Here is a 19,021-nt window from a genome sequence, read left to right on the forward strand (position 1 = left end):
TTGTAGTCCTAGCTATGCAGGAGTCTGAGGCAGAAGGATCACTTGAGCCCAGGCATTTCAGGTTGCTGTGAGCTGTGATGGCATCACTGCAGTGTAGTCCAGGTGACAGAATAAGACCCTGTCTCAAAAAAAAAAAAATTATAGGAGTATAGAGAGAAAAGTGTTTTGTTTAATCGGTGGAGAACAAAGGATGCCCTCTGAAGAGAAATTGCCTCTAAGAGGTTCTAGCATCTGGTAACCTGCTAAAATGAGTTAGAATTTCATAGGTGGAAAGTCGAGGAAGGAAAGTATTCCAAGCAACAGAAACAGCCCGTGCAGAGGTGAAGCCTGAGAGGGTATGGTTGCCACATGCTGGGAGGTAGCACGAGGTGGTACTAGAAAGGCAGGCAGAGAGTTTAGACTTTCTCCTGCAGAGGACGAGGACTCATAGAAGAGTCCAAGCAGGAGAGCCCAGAGTAACTAGCAGGAGAAGGGTGCAAGGCTGGTGACCAGAAGCCTGGTTAGGAAAATGAAAATGAAGCCTGAACTAGAGAAATAGCAGAGCGGGAAGTGTGGAGGGAGAGGAAACCTACTTCAAACACATGTAGGAAGTAAAATAAGAAAACATGACGATCAACTGGATTTGGACTGTTAGGAAAAAGAAAGCCAGAACAAGCTTCTGCATTTCTGGCCTGGTCAAATAGATTTCAGTGCCATTCATCTTAATGCGGAAGAAAAGAAAAGAACATTTCAGTGCCATTCATCTTAATGCGGAAGAAAAGAAAAGAAAATTTCAGTGCCATTCATCTTAAGGCGGAAGAAAAGAAAAGAAAATTTCAGTGCCATTCATCTTAATGCGGAAGAAAAGAAAAGAACATTTCAGTGCCATTCATCTTAATGCAGAAGAAAAGAAAAGAGAAAGGTATGTGTTTATTTGGGAGTCACAGTGAGTTTTGGGTACTTGTAGAACATGCAGGTAGGAATATACAGTCGTTAATTAAAAGTTTAGGAGAGTGCTACAGGCTACAAAGAGACTTGGGAGTGGCTAGTGTAAAGCTACTAACAGAGGCCATTGAGGAGGTGACATTATGCAGGAAAAGAACATAAAGGCCTTGTGGCCTGCTTCTCGTGGGAAGGGATCTTTTGCTGTCCGGGACAAATATACCTCACTTTGTCAACCCCTATGCATCTTAGTCTGTGAACCTATCTTTCTCTTCCTCAGTAGACTGTTTTATACTTGCCTTAGGGGAAAAAAACAGAATGTAGAGGAAAAAGAGAAGATAAACAATTCTAAAGTCTTGGGGAATAAATAAGGGCAAGTGCGAGAAGAACCCAGACGAGAATCCAGGCAGGATTCCCCAAGAAGGAGGAGATGGGAACAGGAATGAAATGGAGAAAGTGGAAGACAGGGTTCCATTGAAATTGCCTTCAACACGGTGTAATCTCTTGCAGTCGTGGTTTCTTTATCTACAGGGAGGTATTGACAATAGCTAGGTGAGGTTGCTAGCACGTCAGGTGGTGGGTGGCCGTAGCCCTGTGGTCCCTGCTGCGGGAGAAGAGGTGATGGGGGAGTGGGAAGGTCCTGCTGTGCTCCTGGCCGCTTCTGTCTGCTCTGAGGTGGAGGCGCCTTTGCCACAGACCTCAGTGCAAGCCTGAATAAGAAACCCAGTTCCTTCCTCCTAGAGCCCTGGCATATCAGTGATACAGAAACACCACTTTGGGCAACGGTCTGCTTCAGGACAACCTAGATGAGCTCTTACAGTGCTCACAGATCACCCCCCAAGTTGCCCTTCAAGTTCTGTTTTAGTTCAGTAAGAGTATAAATTCAGCATTGCCCCAGTGAGTCAGGTACAGAGTGCATATCAGGGGCTCTCTAAATACATACAGATTCTGCGATAATGTGTGGACTTCTGTATTGATGAGGTTGAATCCAGAGGTGACTTATTAAAGTGGATAACGTGAAAATCATAACCTGTGATGGTAAAAATACTGGCTCCAATACTACAGAATGAATAGAAAACAGTGGCTTTTTTAGGCACTTCCATTGTTATTCATCGTTTTTTGAAGAGAAGCATAGAAGAGGCTTTTATAAAATTTATTCTAGAGTTGCAGAAATGACTACACTGTGTTATATCAGAGAATTCTCATAGAAAGAAGCTTATGACTCTGTAGCCTCTTACCTTTATCATACAGCATGAAAAAGCATGTTTTTTTAATGACAAAGCAAAAGTTGTTGCCTTCCTAAGGACATTCTTTACTAAACTCGTTTTAAAACTCTGTGAATAATATCTTTTAAACTAGGTGTTTAATAAATGATAACAAATGTCAAGTATTGTTATAAAAGAGAAATAAGAGATACCTGCCAAAGTAAACCACTTTAATGAAAGTGATTCTTTTATAAGGACTACAAAGGCATTGTCCTTGAGGTTGCTGAGAAGAAAGCTGTCTTCGGTTTTACCAAAGCAGATTCACTAATAAAACACCCCGTGTTGGATTCCCTAAAACTGGTAGCTGAGGACTGTCACCTGCTGAGTACCATTTTCCACATCAAAGCCTCTCAGTTTAAGCTGTGGATGTTTAAGAGAATGATTTGATTTTTTAAAAAAATCACAACCAAGGCCAAATAACTTTTGTTTTTGAAATAGATCAAAGTACCATTAATCTCCTGAGGCCATTAAGTGTTTCCTCTGGGTCCTATGGAATGGCTTTATATTTTAATGCTTTTCTTTATAAGTCAGAGTCAAAACAAAATGAAAAAGAATGAGAATGAGTGTGCAGACGCATCAAGAAGATGGCCCAGCACCTCCAGAGATTCTCACGCTCAACTCAGTGATCTGGAATCTTGAAGTATTATTTTCTCTGAAGGGAAAAAATTCCAACCATCTGAAAGTATATTTTTAGTGCCACATTACGAAGTTACTCATTTTTTCTGTTGAGACATTGTTTTAAAACTTTGTGGTTTGAGTATTGCTGCATTTTCTCTCCTTTGCCGTGGCAGCCTCACTGGCACACGGGACCATGCTGGTCTGTGCAGCTGCTTCTCTGTCAACTAAGGAGTCTGGTCTTTGCCTGCAACTTCAGGACGTGACAATGAATGGGACTCAAAAGGCCCAGCAAGGCCAAACTCAGTTCTGATAAGCTAGGAAAAGTCAACTAAATATAAGTAATTGAGGGAGAAAAGTGGAAAAAAATCAATGGGCCAACATTGAGAAATAATTTAACATGAGAGAGCTAACATTTGTGAATATGCACACTCCATTTATTTGTTTTTGTTTTGTTTTTTTGAGATAGTTTCACTTTGTCACCCTCAATAGAGTGCGATGGCATCATAGCTCACAGCAGCCTCATACTCTTGGACTCAAGCAATTCTCTTGCCTCAGCCTCCCGAGTAGCTGGGACTACCGGAGCCCGCCACAATGCCCAGCTATTTTTTTTTAAAGATGGGATCTCGCTCTTGCTCTGACTGGTCTGGAACTTGTGAGCTCAAACCCACCCGTCTCTACCTCCCAGAGTGCTAGGATTACAGGCGTGACCTACTGCACCTGGCACACTCCATTTCTTTTGAGCATATCAACTTTCTTTTGAGATGAAGGCAAAGTAATCAATGCACTATTTTGGTGTTTCTTGACAAGTGTTTCTGCATCCAGAGTGCATATACATACTGTACCCTTTATACTGATAGCTGTGGGCTCTGCTGTCTAAGTGGATAAAAGTTCATTTCCTTATTTTTAGAGTGTTATTAATGTACTCATTGTTCTCTCAGGAATGACTCACCAAAGAATTATTCAATTCCTTCTAGATGATTTTTCACTTTGAAATTTTGGAATCACGCCTTATTTCATAACAAATGGCCAGGATGAAAGATTATTGCAATGATGCCTCATTTCCCAATCTCTGCCAGCAGACATTCATTTTTCAAAATACCAGACTTTCGCTTCTTCTTTTGAATATACACCATTTATGAAATAGCCACCCTCATTGCTGCCCTGATAACAATTTGGAATAGCATCATCATTTATGTTGGCAATACCATTGCTCTGGGTCAGGTTGCAAAATAGCCAAAGAAATACATTTGTCATCTGACTCTCAGGTTCTAAGGGGAAGTAAACTTTATAAATGCTGAAGAGAGCTAGGTCTCTCTTCAGAAAAAAAAAAAAGGAAAGAAAATGGACATTTGAAATACAGAAAATATCCTTACTATCTGAAGACATGAACAGGGATGTGCATAGATGTGATATGTAAATGTATTTTATTAACATTTCTCTAACGACTAGTGAACTCCTTTCATTTTTATTAATACATTTTTATTCAACTTTTATATTTGTATTTTATTTATTTATTTATTTATCTATTTTATTATTGTTGGGGATTCATTGAGGGTACAATAAGCCAGGTTACACTGATTGCAATTGTTAGGTAAAGTCCCTCTTGCAATCATGTTGTATTTTATTTTATTTTTTAAATGAACATGTTTCAAATGCCAAGGAATAAGTTTCAGCAAAATAATCCTCCCAGATTGATGGACACAATTAGAACTTTAGTAAGCCATAAGGGCTAAATTAACAGCTGCTGCACTCATGATTTAGTTCTAACTTTCTTTGCCCGACTGGCACCACTACCACATGAGAGTTTGTGGGGGTTGAGTAGGCCAGTCTGTTATCAGCTTTTGACAATGGTGCACTGTGTTTCTGTTTGAAGTAAAATTTGTGAATAGTTGCACAGCTCAAATTTATTTTTAAATTCCGTCTGCTTGACAACCCATTATGTCAAACAAGACCAAGAGAATGCTGAAAGAAGGAAAGAGATTTTTTTAATGAAGATTGGGAATTGTATTCTTATTTCTGCTAAAGACAAGATGATTTGCTTGCTTTGTGATACTGCAATATCAACATTAAAGAAATTTAATGCTTATCAGCATTATAATACTCATAAGGGCCACAAATACATGTATTTTAAATTAAAGGGAGAGGTGCAAAAGGTTGTATTGCAGAAATTAAAAGATGAAAGGCAAAAGCAAAGACAGCCCTTTCAAGCAGCAATAAGACCTGGAAATAATGCCACTGAAGCAACTTAGAAAGTAGCTTATATGTCAGAGGAGAAAAGAAAAGCTATTGAGTGATATAGTAGTTGTGAAGGAATGCATTGTTGAAGGTGTAGGATGCATAGCCCCCAATAGCACTTCAAAATACAGACAATTGCCTCTTTCAAAGAGAACCATAATAGACCAGCAACATTAATTAGCCTTCAACCCAACAGAACAATACTTCAAAAGGAAAATATATATTATCCAGTCACTTTGGATGAATTAACTGATACTACTGACTCGGCACAAGTTTTATAATTCAGTTGAGTAACAACAGATTTTCTTTGCTACAAAGAGTTACTGGCTTGGGACACTCTTGTGAACAGAAAATGGGGAATAGATATCTTCAACATCTTTCAAAATAAATGTCATGAAGTTGAACTGAGTTCAGTACATTTAGTGAGTTTATGTACAGACAGCGCACCTTCCATGACAGGAAAACATGAAGAGTTTATTGCACAGGGAAAAAAAAATATTAACAGATCCAGATCCACTCATTTCTCTTCATTCTCTTGTCAGCAAAATCTCTGTGCTAAAGCTACTAGTTTAAGTGACACTTTGCAACAAGTTATAGTTATATATAAGAATATTCCTGCAAACCCAACACAGAATTGTCAGTTTCATAGCATGCTAAAATTGAATGGTGATATATTTAGTGTGGATTTTGGCATATCATTCTGAAGTGAATTGGCTATAGCAGTTACAGACATTAGCCAAAATTTTATCTTTGAAGAACAGAATCAGTAATGAGAATTATTGAAAAGAAGATTCCTGTAGGCATGCAGTATTTCTGTGTGATATGTCAAATCAAAACAACTTGAATATTTTGTTTTGCACGGTAAAACTGAGTCTATATAAGATATGTGCCCCTTCCCAAAAAAAGGCATTTTGAAAAAAAGCTTCTTTTTTTTTAAACACTTTTTCTGGCTCGGTACTTGTAGCTCAAGTGGCTAAGGCACCAGCCACATACACCAGAGCTGGTGGGTTCAGTTCAGCCTGGGCCTGCCAAACAACAATGACAATTACAATACAATAACAAAAAAATAGCCAGGTATTGTAGCAGGCGCCTGTAGTCCCAGCTACTTGGGAGGCTGAGGCAAGAGAATCGCTTAAGCCCAGGAGTTGGAGGTTACTGTGAGCTGTGATGCCACGGCACTCTACTCAGGGCATTAGCTTGAGGCTCTGTCTCAAAAATAAATAAATAATAAAACTCTTCTTTTTCAAAGGGAAACTTCAGATGAACATTTTCCCCAGTTAGCAAAGGTCACTGATGAGCAGGATGATATATGCAAATCATTTGAAGAATACACACCTGTTATAAACCTTTTAACTGGAGAACACAATGAAGTTTCACTGACTTGAGAATCATAACATCACAGTCAAATTAGCATTTCATTTCCACTTAGTTGATATCACCAAGGCACCTAAAGAACTACAGATGGAATTGATTGAACTCTCAGTAAATAACATTTTAAAGTCATTGTTCTGATGCTAAGAAAAATCAAATTGAAATATGTGAAAAGGCAGCAGATTCCCCAGGCTTTCAACAACATGTCCAGAAAATGCTTTCTTGCTTTTCAGCCAATTATTGCTGCAAGTCTACACTCTCCTACCTAACCCACAGCAAGATGGCCTTAAGGTCACAAATAACTGATACCCATCTAGAGGATCGATGGATTCTTTCTTGGCCTTTTGGCTAAGATCAAGTGTAGAGGATCAGCTGAAACTGCAGATCTCTGTGCTGCAACTAAATATTCAAATGTTTTCCACCAAAAAGTAGACACAACAAAGTCATTAAAAGATTAGTTAACTTTACAACTAACAGATACAGGTATAATTTTCATTTTTTGAAATTGTTAAGTAGATAGTAGTTAGATTTTTATAAAATAATGTACATTTTTAAGTACATCTAATTAAAGTTTCTTGAATGTGGCCTTATTGGATTACAGCTCAATTAAAACTTTTCAGTGTATGATGCCCCATAATCATATCATTGTATACAGTTATGATTTAATAAAAAAGTTAAAAAAAAAAAAAAACTTTTCCCACCCCTGCTCGCTACCCTCTAGGTATCAACCCCACAGCCATCACCTTCCTGTCCTGTCCCCACCCAGCTCGAGGCAACCCCTGCTATATTCTCTGTCTTTATAGGTTGCCTGTTCTGAGCGTTTCACATGAATGGGGTCATGTAACATGTGGTGTTTTGTAATATGGGGCTTCTTTCACTTACCATGATGTTTTCAAAGTTTATCCACATTGTAGCCTGTGTCAGTACTTCCTTCCTTTTGAACAGCCCAATAACATTTCATTGCATAGCTATACCACATTTTGTCAGTTCATCAGCTGATGGAAATCTGTTTTCCCCTTTTGTCTCTTATGAATTATGCTGCTATGAACCTTGTATGAAATGTAAAATGAGTTTGTTACATTTGAATTAAAAATTCCATCAGAAGAAGCCCAAGTGCCCATCGACCCACGAATGGACTACCAAATTGTGGTACATGTATGCCATGGAATATTACGCAGCCTTAAAGAAAGATGGAGACTTTATGTGTTTCATGTTTACATGGATGGAGCTGGAACATATTCTTCTTAGCAAAGTATCTCAGGAATGGAAGAAAAAGTATCCAATGTACTCAGCCCTACTATGAAGCTAATTTATAGCTTTCACATGAAGGCTATAACCCAACTATACCCCAAGACTATGAGGAAAGGGCCAAGGAAGGGGAAGGGAGGGGAGAGGGGAGGGGGGAGGGAAGGGAATGGGTGGGGCCACACCTACGGTGCATCTTAGAATGGGTACAGGCAAAACTTACTAAAGGCAGAATACAAATGTCTACATACAATAACTAAGAAAATGCCATGAAGGCTATGTTGAACAGTTTGATGAGAATGTTTCAGATTGTATATGAAACCAGCACATTGTACCCCTGGATTGCACTAATGTACACAGCTATGATTTAACAATAAAAAAAAAGAAATATAAAAATTCCATCAGATTTTTACTACAATTGCAATAAATGTATAGATCAATTTAGGAGAAATTTAAATATTTTAATATTTTATATTTTTACATTTTATATTAAAATTGAGTACTTTTACTTAGGAAAATTGTTGGGAATGTTTCCATTTAAGTAAGATTTGTTTATTGCCTACAATAAAGTTTTATAATTTTCTTCAAAAAATTCTGGTGCTTATTTTCGTTTATTATATGTTTTGCCATTTTAAATGGGATTTTTTAATTAAAATTTTATTTGGTGGTAGATGCATATAAGAAAATTGGCAATTTCTCTATTTTTACCTTGTATTTAGCTACCACTACCTCAAAGTTCTCATGACTTTTTATTTGATTTTCTTTATTTTACACATAATTCATTACATAATCTGTAAATACTCAACATTTATCTCTTCCATTGCAATATTTATATGCTCTATTTCTTTTTCTTTCTTCTTCTTTTTTTTTTTTTTCTTTTTTGAGACAGTCTCACTATATCACCCTCAATAGAGGGTGGTGGCATCACAGCTCACAGCAACTTCTGACTCTTGGGCTCAAGTGACCTCTTGCCTCAGCCTCCCAGTAGCTGGGACTACAGGTGCCCACTACAACACCTGACTATTTAAAGAAACAAGTTCTCACTCTGACTTAGGCTGATCTCAAACTCCTGAACTCAAGCAATCTGCCCACATTGGCCTCCTAGAGTGCTAGGATTACAAGCGTGAGCCACCACATCTGGCCTTTCTTTTTTTGATTTTTAATTTCTCTCGCTAAGAGCTCCAGAATCATGATAGGTAATAGTAACTACGTAGAGCAGACATCTTTTCCCTGCCAACTGTAATTTTTTTAATTGCAAGTAATGTTACACATAAAATTAAAGAAATTTAATAAAGAAAGAAAAATCACCCTGACCCCAAGTGAAAACAAACTTTAAAAATTACCAAAATTAAGTTGTTTTTAAACATATGCAAAGAGTGAGGAAGGACATATACCAAAATGCCAAGAGCACTTTCTTTAAAGGTGCAGAATTTTGGAAGTAGGATGGGTGGGAGAGAAGGAGGCTACTCTCTTCTTTATTCACTTCTGTAGAGCTTGGCTTTTTGCAGTGAGTCTTTCCTACCTTTATAATGTTACAGTGCATCTTGGAATAAATCCAAAGAGTACAAAGTGTGTAAACACTTGTGTGTACATTCAAGATTCAGACAGATGTATGCATTTCTGGTGGCTAAGAGTTATGTTTTGTCCACTAAGTTCAATCTCAACTATGGGAGAGAGTTAATGATTAGATAGCTGAAAAAAGAAAAGGAGGGAAAGAAGTAAAAATAGAGAAAGAGAAGGGAAGGGAAAGGGAAGGGCAGTGGAAGGGAAGGAGGGAAAATTGGTGGATAGGTAGAAACATTGATATTGATACAGATAAAGACCCACTTGCTGTTACTAGAGAACCCCTAAACAAAAAGATGGCCATGGGAAAAACACAGGTACAAAGAAAACCTTACAAATTACACAAGTCAAAAAATAAATTAGTAAAATAAAATAAAAAATACGTAAGTCAGAATTCTAGGACAGAATTCTAGGCCTATGATCGCCCTCCCTAGGGTGCCTAGGAGAATGTGAGTGGAGAAATTACTTAATGGCTGAACAGAATCTTAATTGCCCCTGATGATTTCCTTCCAAAAGTTTTTTTCTTCTGAGACACCATGGGCAAGAGCCATCATAGAAAGGCATCTACCATATTATTTGCCCTGGTATTTAGGGTACCACACAAATGATACTTAGTGACATGCCTTATTCCTGCTTCCATTTTTGGAATATGACTAAATGCACCTCTTCCATTCCTCTCTTCCAGGATCTCCAATGAGCATTCACCCAAACTCCAGATCCGGAGTCACAGTTACCTGAGGGCAGTAAGTGAAGTCTCTATCAACCGAAGCCTGGATGGCCTTGACCCTGCAGGCTTACTCACGTCCCCCAAGTTCCGCTCCAGGAACGAGAGCTACATGCGGGCCATGAGCACCATCAGCCAGGTAAGCACCTTGAGATCAGCGGTAACCGTGTAATTGCAGGAGGGAAGGCGAAAGAGCTGAGAGGGCTTGACATGGGGAAGCAGTCACTCAGTAAACCACTGAGGCATGGGCGGCGCCTGTGGCTCAAGGAGTAGGGTGCTGGTCCCATATGCCGGAGGTGGCGGGTTCAAACCCAGCCCCAGCCAAAAACCACAAAAAAAAAAAACAAAAAAAAAAACCACTGAGAAATCAGACAGGAGGTACAGCGAAATGCTACAAAGAGCATTCCATGTGTTCAGCCACAGCAAGCACCTGGCGTCAGCAGTCTACTGAGAGGGCAGGGGTCCTGTCTAGGGGGACAAAGCACAACAGAAAGGTTCTTAGAAATTCATCAGCAGACCTTAGTACCAGCAAATTTATCAGTAAGGAGTTGATAGATGGTGCTGTGGATGTTAAAGATGCTTGTAGGACAGAAGCACAGCACAGACATTATTGATTTATGTGTATATGACTTAATAAAAGGAAAAAAATTAAATTCCTTCATTAGAAAAACAAAAAGGTAGTGTCTAATCCTAAAAACACTAGAGCAGTGGTTCTCAACCTGTGGGTTGTGACCCTTTGTAACAATGAAAATACATCCTGCATATCAGATGTTTACATTACAATTCATAACAGTAGCAAAATTACAGTTATGAAGTAGCAACAAAAATAATTTTATGGTTGGGGGTCACCACAACAGGAGGAGCTGTATTAAAGGGTCACAGCATTAGGAGGCATTAGGAAGGTTGAGAACCACTGCACTAAAGTACTAAGCAAGTCATCAAGTCAGGGACCCAGACCAGAACACAAGATTGAAACTATTTACCTCAACCACATCCTAGGTGAATATTGCACCTTGGTACAGGAGATAGACTGCCATTTCTAAGAACTGATACACATGAAAACTTAATGAGGATGACTGAATAGTATTTCCAAAATATTGAGCTAAAACTCTCCAATTTTTCTCATCAAAAGTCTCAGAGAGTATTTGAGAAGGCTGTGCTCCTAAGGTCCGGGGCATAGAGAATGTGGGACTCCTGGAGGAAATGACCCAGAAGAAGAGGTGTCTCAGGGACTTCCTCTGGGAGAACATGAAAGGGATATTTTTTGAAATGTTAAAGGCTCTGAATTAAAATTTATGTCACAATTTTTTTTTTTTTTTTGAGACAGAGTCTCACTCTGTCACCCTTGGTAGAGTGCCGTGGCATCACACAGCTCACAGCAACCTCCAGCTCCTGGGCTTAAGCGATTCTCTTGCCTCAGCCTCCCGAGTAGCTGGGACTACAGGTGCCCGCCATAGCACCCGGCTATTTTTTGTTGTTGTTGTTGCAGTTTGGCCGGGGCTGGGTTTGAACCTGCCACCCTCGGCATATGGGGCCGGCGCCCTACTCACTGAGCCACAGGCGCCGCCCTATGTCACAATTTTTAAAAATAAGTAACTGGTTATCAAATCAGTTAATAGTGAGAAAAACACTAGGTCAGCTTTTGCAAGTTATACAATGATGAGGAATACATAATCCCTGTCCCCCAGGGGTTACCAGTCAAGTGGACAGCCCATGAAAAATAAAGAAGTTCTATCACAGATGTTACTTACCTGAACATCACAAAAACACTCCGAATGTAGGTGGGACAAGAATTGACAATAAAAGCTATATTTTGTTGGAAACTTGCTGGATTAGGCGCTGTGCCAACTGCTTTATATTTTTAATATTAGTACTTAGAAACACCGTGTAGGATATTTAAGTAACCAGATGTTAAACGGGACTTTACCTGTGTTCACAAGATTTAACAACAAGATCCCAAAGCTAAGGACAAAAAGATGTTAAGTACCCAGGATTCTAAAGAGAAAATTTCTAGGAATGGGGTCCCAAATATGCATTTTAACAAATATCCCAAGAGATTCTAATAAAGCATTATTTGTTCTGAACTTTGAAAATTTCTAACCTAAAGTATATCAAGGAATAGTGAATGCTCTTACTTGGTTGGAGGTTAGAATGCTTGTAGAGGCAGCATTAGGAGACCCAATCTGAACAATGACCTGGAAACATGTTTTTATGAATGGCCTGGAGTGGAAAGCCCAAAGAACTGCATTTTATTCATTAGGAATGGGGTTAAATAAAGATTAATTAAACTTCAGCTTTTAAGCAGGCAAGAGATATGATCAAAACTCTGATGTAGGCGGTGCCTGTGGCTCAAGGGGTAGGGTGCCGGTCCCATATGCCGGAGGTGGTGGGTTCAAACCCATCCCTGGCCAAAAACCAAAAAAAAAAAAAAAAGTAACAAAACTCTGATGTAGGGTAATTAATCTGACAATAAAATGTAGGGAAAGTTGGAGGAGAGAATCTAGAGGCAGAGTCTAGTTTGGAAGACATCAAGATCATCAAGGTGAAAATCAATGCTCTTGGTGGTAGCAGTGATAATGGTGGTGGTGACTGTGCTAGTGACAGTGATAATGCTGATGGTAATGGTCATGGTGGTGATGGTGGACGTTATGGTAATGGTGGTAGTGGTGGTGATAATGGTGATGATGGTTGTCATGGTGACTGATGGCAGTAGTGGTGGTGGTGGTGGTGGTGATGGTTGTCATGGTGACTGGTGGCAGTAGTGGTGGTGGTGGTGGTGATGGTTGTCATGGTGACTGGTGGTAGTGGTGGTGGTGGTAATGGTGGTGTTACTAGTGGTAGTGATGGTGGTGGTGGTGGTAGTGGTGGTGATGGTTGTCCTGGTGACTTGTGGCAGTGGTGGTGGTGGTGGTGATGGTTGTCATGGTGCCTGGTGGTAGTGGTGGTGGTGGTGATGGTGGTGTTACTAGTGGTAGTGATGGTGGTGGTGGTGGTAGCGGTGGTGATGGTTGTCCTGGTGACTTGTGGCAGTGGTGGTGGTGGTGGTGATGGTTGTCATGGTGCCTGGTGGTAGTGGTGGTGGTGGTGGTGATGGTGGTGTTACTAGTGATAGTGATGGTGGTGGTAGTGGTAGTGGTGGTGACGGTTGTCATGGTGACTGGTGGCAGTGGTGGTGGTGGTGTTGCTAGTGGTAGTGATGGTGATGGTGGTGGTGATGGTAACAGTGGGATGTTGATGGTATTGATAGTGATGGTATAGTGTGATGCTGGTATAGTAAATCAAATAATGTATTAAGAAAAAAGTGATGAAATGGTAGGCTGACACTGACACATCTGACTATCAGAATGAGACCCTGAAATAGAACCACTGCTCTCACTTTGCCCCTTCCATCAACATAGAGCTAGTTCCCTACTCTAAACAGAGTCTTGAAGAGCAAAGTTAGGAACTACAAACAGGCTCTGAGAGCAGAGGTGGGAGAGCCAGGGAAACTTGGCACGTGAGATCCCAGCACACATTTCTTTATTTTAAAGAAATTTCTGAGAGTACACACACCTATTTGTGCTAGTTAATGCTTATCCAGTGATACACAGTATCCCAGCTCTCAGGGAAATAGTTGGAGCCTCATTTTTGGTGTACTTTGGACTTGCTTTTTTTCTCTTTGATTCCACGATAAATAATCTTTACACTTTTTGAAGCACAGGTTTATTCTTCATGGCCTAAAGGTCACATAGTCTTCAAAAACTGTAAAATAGTTTATTAATCCAACTGTGATACATGCAGAACACATTAGTGGGTTTTAAAATTTTTGTTAGACTTTATACACATTTACGGCCTTCATAACATTAACATAAAACAGGAGAACATTTAATTTTCCCCAGCAGGACATTGTCCCTACACAGCTGGTTGCTTATAGTTCCTGTGCTATGGATTTGATCTTCCTTGGAACAACATCACTTCCTAGTGACGGCTTAATAAGATATGAACCATCCACTGCGCAGAAACAGGGGACAACTAATGCCATGTCAAGCCAAGTGCTGCAGCTCCATGGGGTAGTCAGCTGACTCTAAGGAAAGTATGAGAACCATGACCATCCTAAATGGATTCCTAATGATACATCATTTTTCTAGCTCCATATTCAATTTTCAAGTAACACAGTATCTTAAGGATAATTTCAGACTTTCTATTATAGTGCAACATTATCATCATTCAAAAGGAAAAATAGTTTCTTCTTCAAAGCTATAGTGCCCCGTGTGTCCTAGACTTTTCAAAATGGGGTTGGCCTTTATGATATTAGAGCTATTCTCTCAAGCAGATCATTAGTAAAAGCTATAATAGTATAGAATTTAAGTGCATTATATTCTATTCCCCCTTTAAAACCTGACATATTACTCATCAAAGGCTCATAGATAAAGGTAAAATTGTATAGCCAAGAAACTGGTTTGAGTAACGGAAGTATTTGTTTCTGTCATTCATTACTCCTAGATGTAAAAGACCCCAATAAACAGATTGTGCTTGGATGATAGAGAAAAATTGTGCACCTTTTCACATGTTAATTCTTTTTATATTTTTATATTTTATTCCATGTACTTCTAATAAAATGGAGACTTTTAAAGTAAGATTTGGAAAAAAGAATTCTAGAAGTCTGACATTTTTTAAATATTTCATGTAGTCATTGTCCTTTCCAAATTAATTTATGCCTTGATTTATTTTGAGTGCAAATGCAAAGTGTTTTCGTCTAGAATGGCAGACTAGAAGCCTACAGACATATTTTATCTGGCAACATGCTGGATAGCTACATCGTTTTAAAGCATCAAATTAACCAGGCAGCTGTTGTGCTTAGTGGTAATACCAGCAGCTTAGCTATGGCTTGAACTTAGGCTGTGTGGATCCCCACTCTGTGAGTGTGTGTGTGTGTGTGTGTGTACACGCCACATGTGTGTGCGGAGAGAGCAATGGATACCCAAATGAATTGTCTATAGGTACGCAGCTCGTCAGTGACAAAATCTAGAAAATGCCAGTATGCAGACTCCCAACTAGTAAGTTACTTTAATACCTGCTGCTATTGGTGGCCATAATTTTGCTAGTCATAGTAGTACTAATAATGGAAATAATAACAATGGCATAGGTATTTACTATTTATTGGTTTCCAGATACATGCTAGCAGCTTTGAATATTATCTCGTTAATTTTATATCAACTCTATATGAAAGATCATTTTTTAATGTATGAAACTCAGAGAGTTGAATTAACATATCTATCTCATTTTTCCCACTACACTGTCTCACAAAATAATATCCACCATTTGTGAAATGCCTACTATATGTCTAGAAATAGATTATGCATTGTTTACATTATTTTATTTTTTACTTCTTTTACTTCTATCCTTAAAGCATCCCTGTTAGGTACTATGTATCTGTTTTACTGATGAGGAAAGTGAAGCTTGGAGAATTCAAGCAAATTATTCACTAATAATATAAAGAACACTAAACTCCTCATCCCATATAAAAAAAAATACATCTAAGTAAATTTCAAATCTAAGCAATAACACAAAATAACAAAAACAATTGAACTAAATTTTAGGAGAATATGTGTCTGATGGAAATGTTGTAGGAATTATTACTTACAATAAAACAAGAATTCCAGAAAATACGAAGTAAAAGATTAAGATCTATGAGTATTTTATTCTAAATAAATATTTTTTTATCGTTAAATCATAGCTGTGTACATTAGTGCAATCAAGGTGTACAATGTGCTGGTTTCATATACAATCTGAAACATTCTCATCAAACTGTTCAACGTAGCCTTCATGGCATTTTCTTAGTTATTGTATGTAGACATTTGTATTCTGCCTTTAGTAAGTTTCGCCTGTACCCATTCTAAGATGCACCATAGGTGTGGCCCCACCCATTCTGCTCCCTCCACCTTAACCTCCCCCCTCCCTTCCCCTTCCTTGGCCCTTTCCTAATAGTCTTGTGCTATAGTTGGGTTATAGCCTTCATGTGAAAGCTATAATTTAGCTTCATAGTAGGGCTGAGTACATTGGATACTTTTTCTTCCATTCCTGAGATACTTTGCTAAGAAGAATAGGTTCCAGCTCCATCCATGTACCTAGAAAAACTGACTTTCAAATATAAACGGCACAAACTGTTCTAAGCATGGATGAATGCAGGAAATCTAGTGTCTAGGAGCCCATCCTGAGGAATATACTAGACAATGAGCATTAGACAGCCAAAAGGATCAGAGGATTACAAATGGCCCACCGCTTATGATGGGGGTCCTGATAAACCCATCACGAGTTGAAAAATATCATAGGTAGAAAATGGGCATTTTGTAAACATGATGGGATATAAAAATGCAAAACAAAGTATCCAACCACACCTGGCAATGCAGTACACTTTTAGAATATCAGTTGTTTACCCTCATGACTGCCTGAGCACCTGAGCATCAAGAGAGAATATTGTACCGCATCTCACTAGTCCAGGAAAAGATCAAATTCCTGATGAATACACTGAGGGTGTATCGGTTCCACACCATCGTAAAGTTGAAAAATCGCAAGTCAAACTATCAGAAGTCAGGGACCACCTGTAGTAGAAAACATTAGACAGTTATTTGCAGAACTGAGATAAAATGAGGGTCTGGTGGGGGGGTGGTATGATAGGATTATATGCTCTGATAAAGCCAATATAGTACAACTATTTTAAAATGAAGGAAGAAGTGGGGTGGCGCCTGTGGCTCAAGGAGTAAGACGCCAGCCCCATATACCAGAGGTGGTGGGTTCAAACCTGACCCCGGACAAAAACTGCAAAAAAATAAAATAAAATAAAATAAAATAAAGGAAGAAGGAAGGGAGCACATGAAAAATAAAATTGTTAACTGTTTTTAATAATCATATATGGGCAAGTGGTATTAGTATTATTCCTCTGAGTTGGTTGTCCATGTATTATGGAATAGCAGATCAATAGTTATAGAATATTCCAATTTCATCATCTTCTGTGTCATTAAAAACCAGTATTCTTAGTGTGGAATAAAGATCTAAATATAAATCTAAAAGAGATTAGATAGAAACCCTTCAGTCTGCATTTGAATTGGACATATTCATGTACGAGTTCTGCCCATTAGAAAGACCTAAGAACAATGGTTAACCCGGTAGCAATGACAATTGACCTCCATAGTAGCCCAGACTGTGTTCTTCTACTACTTAATACTAAAAGAAGAAAGAGCTTTTGGAAATATTCTGATTCCAAGAGAGGGACATTATGAGTTTGGAATACCTGTGCATACCAGATATCAAAGAAGCTATCAAAGACTACTAGTTTCATGTCTAAAGGACTCACAAGCCAAGTTAAGAGGCTCCCACTGGCCAGAGATGGGACAATTTGAGTTCACTAAGAAAAGTAATTGAATTGGACTTAAAACCAATAAATATTTTTATTTTATCTTATTTACTTATTTACTTTGGAGACAGGGTCTCTCTCTGTCACCCAGGCTAGAGGACAGTGGCACAATCATAGCTCACTGTAGCCTCAAACTCTTGGGCTAAAGTCATCCTCTCACCTCAGCCTGAGTAGCTAAGACTACAGACATGTGCCACCAAACCTGGCTCATCAGGTACTGTTAAATCTTTGAGTTACTTTTAATATTTTAAAAATCAATCACTTATGAAAGATAAGAGTGAATAATTTTATCTTAAAAATTGATTAAAGGGGTAAATCAAGAATTTATCTTGCCATACAGACATGAAGTAACGAAATAAAATAGGAAAGGATATTCCAAGTAGTAATTCTAAAAGTAGTGATAGAATTAGGATATGGCCATTTTGCAACCCCCAGTGAATTAGTGAATCAATGTATTAAGCACAAATGGCCCCTCACAACATGAAAAGAACGACAACCTGGACAAAATGTGCCCCCAATAACCTCTAATCTTGCCAAAAGGATTGAACCTGAGTCTAATCAAGTCTCTGAATCCAATTTATAATTTTCAGGAAATACAAAATATAGAGTAACATGATAAACTCCACCATGAGTTTGAAATCAGCAAATCTAATCTATGGGAAGTTCTATGAGTCAAACAACCAGATTCATCAATAGATAAATTGTAATTTTTTTTGCAGGGTTTTTTTTGTTTTTTGTGGGGGGCAGAGCTGGGGCTGGGGCCTCAGCATATGAGGCCATAAAGAATGTAAAGAAGTGATTTCAGTAAAAGTCAGGGATTCATTATATAGTCTGAGAGGCAAGGTGGAGGCTATGGTCAGAATGGGGCATGTGGAGGACTCTGGGGAGTCTGGCAAAGTTTTCTTGATCTGACTGGTGGCTCTAGGGGGTTTGCCTTATTATAGTTCATTAAGTTATACATTTATATTGCATGGTTTTCTGTATTTGTGTATAATAAAAATACATGTAAAGGATTAAGAGAATGAAGAAAAATTCTATTAAGAATATAAATTAAGCCAGGCCTGGTGTCTCACGCCTATAATTCTAGCACTGTGGGAGGCCAAAATGGATGGATTGCTTGAGCTCAGAAGTTGGAGACAAGCCTGAGCAAGAGCCAGACCCCATCTCTGCTAAAAATAGAGAAATTATCAAGTTTTTGTTCAGTAATCCCAGCTACTCAGGAGGCTGAGGCGGGGGGATCGCTTGAGCCCAGGAGTTTGAGGTTGCTGTGAGCTATGATGCCATGGTACTCTGGGCTGGGGCAACAGAGCAAGATTCAGTCTCAAAAAAAATAAGATAAATAAGAGGAGATTATAAGTGAATATAAATTAACAAATGAGCTGCAGAGTTATATTTACGATGCAAGTTTTATAAAAGATAGGGGAGAGCACATATATAGCCCCTGGAAAGATAGTTATCCAAATTTAATGATTATTATCTTGACTGAGATGGATATTAGCATTTGTGATTTTTCATATGTAAATGAACAGGGAGAAATTAAATAAATTATACCTATATACACACATATATATACATATGTGTACATATTTACACATAAATATATAGTTTGCTTTACTTTTTACTTTGAAATCATCTTACACTTACAAAAGGGTCACACATATAATACAAAGACAGTCTTGACCCAGA

General features: G+C 38.6%; 1 protein-coding gene and 1 pseudogene across 18 annotated transcripts in view; both read left to right on the top strand.

Moving 5' to 3' along the window:
- Window positions 1–19,021, top strand: part of DLGAP1 (DLG associated protein 1) — an 866,993-nt gene that overhangs the window by 645,098 nt on the left and 202,874 nt on the right. For all 18 annotated transcript variants that reach the window (XM_053571473.1, XM_053571476.1, XM_053571474.1 and 15 more), the window contains one exon: window positions 9,904–10,081. In XM_053571473.1, coding sequence (XP_053427448.1) covers window positions 9,904–10,081 — 178 coding nt within the window. The remainder of the gene's footprint in view (window positions 1–9,903; window positions 10,082–19,021) is intronic.
- LOC128572092 (transcription initiation factor IIA subunit 2-like) lies at window positions 834–1,991 on the top strand (annotated as a pseudogene).

The sequence above is a fragment of the Nycticebus coucang genome, chromosome 19, assembly GCF_027406575.1.
Source record: "Nycticebus coucang isolate mNycCou1 chromosome 19, mNycCou1.pri, whole genome shotgun sequence".
In the NCBI taxonomy this organism is placed as follows: Eukaryota; Metazoa; Chordata; class Mammalia; order Primates; family Lorisidae; genus Nycticebus; species Nycticebus coucang.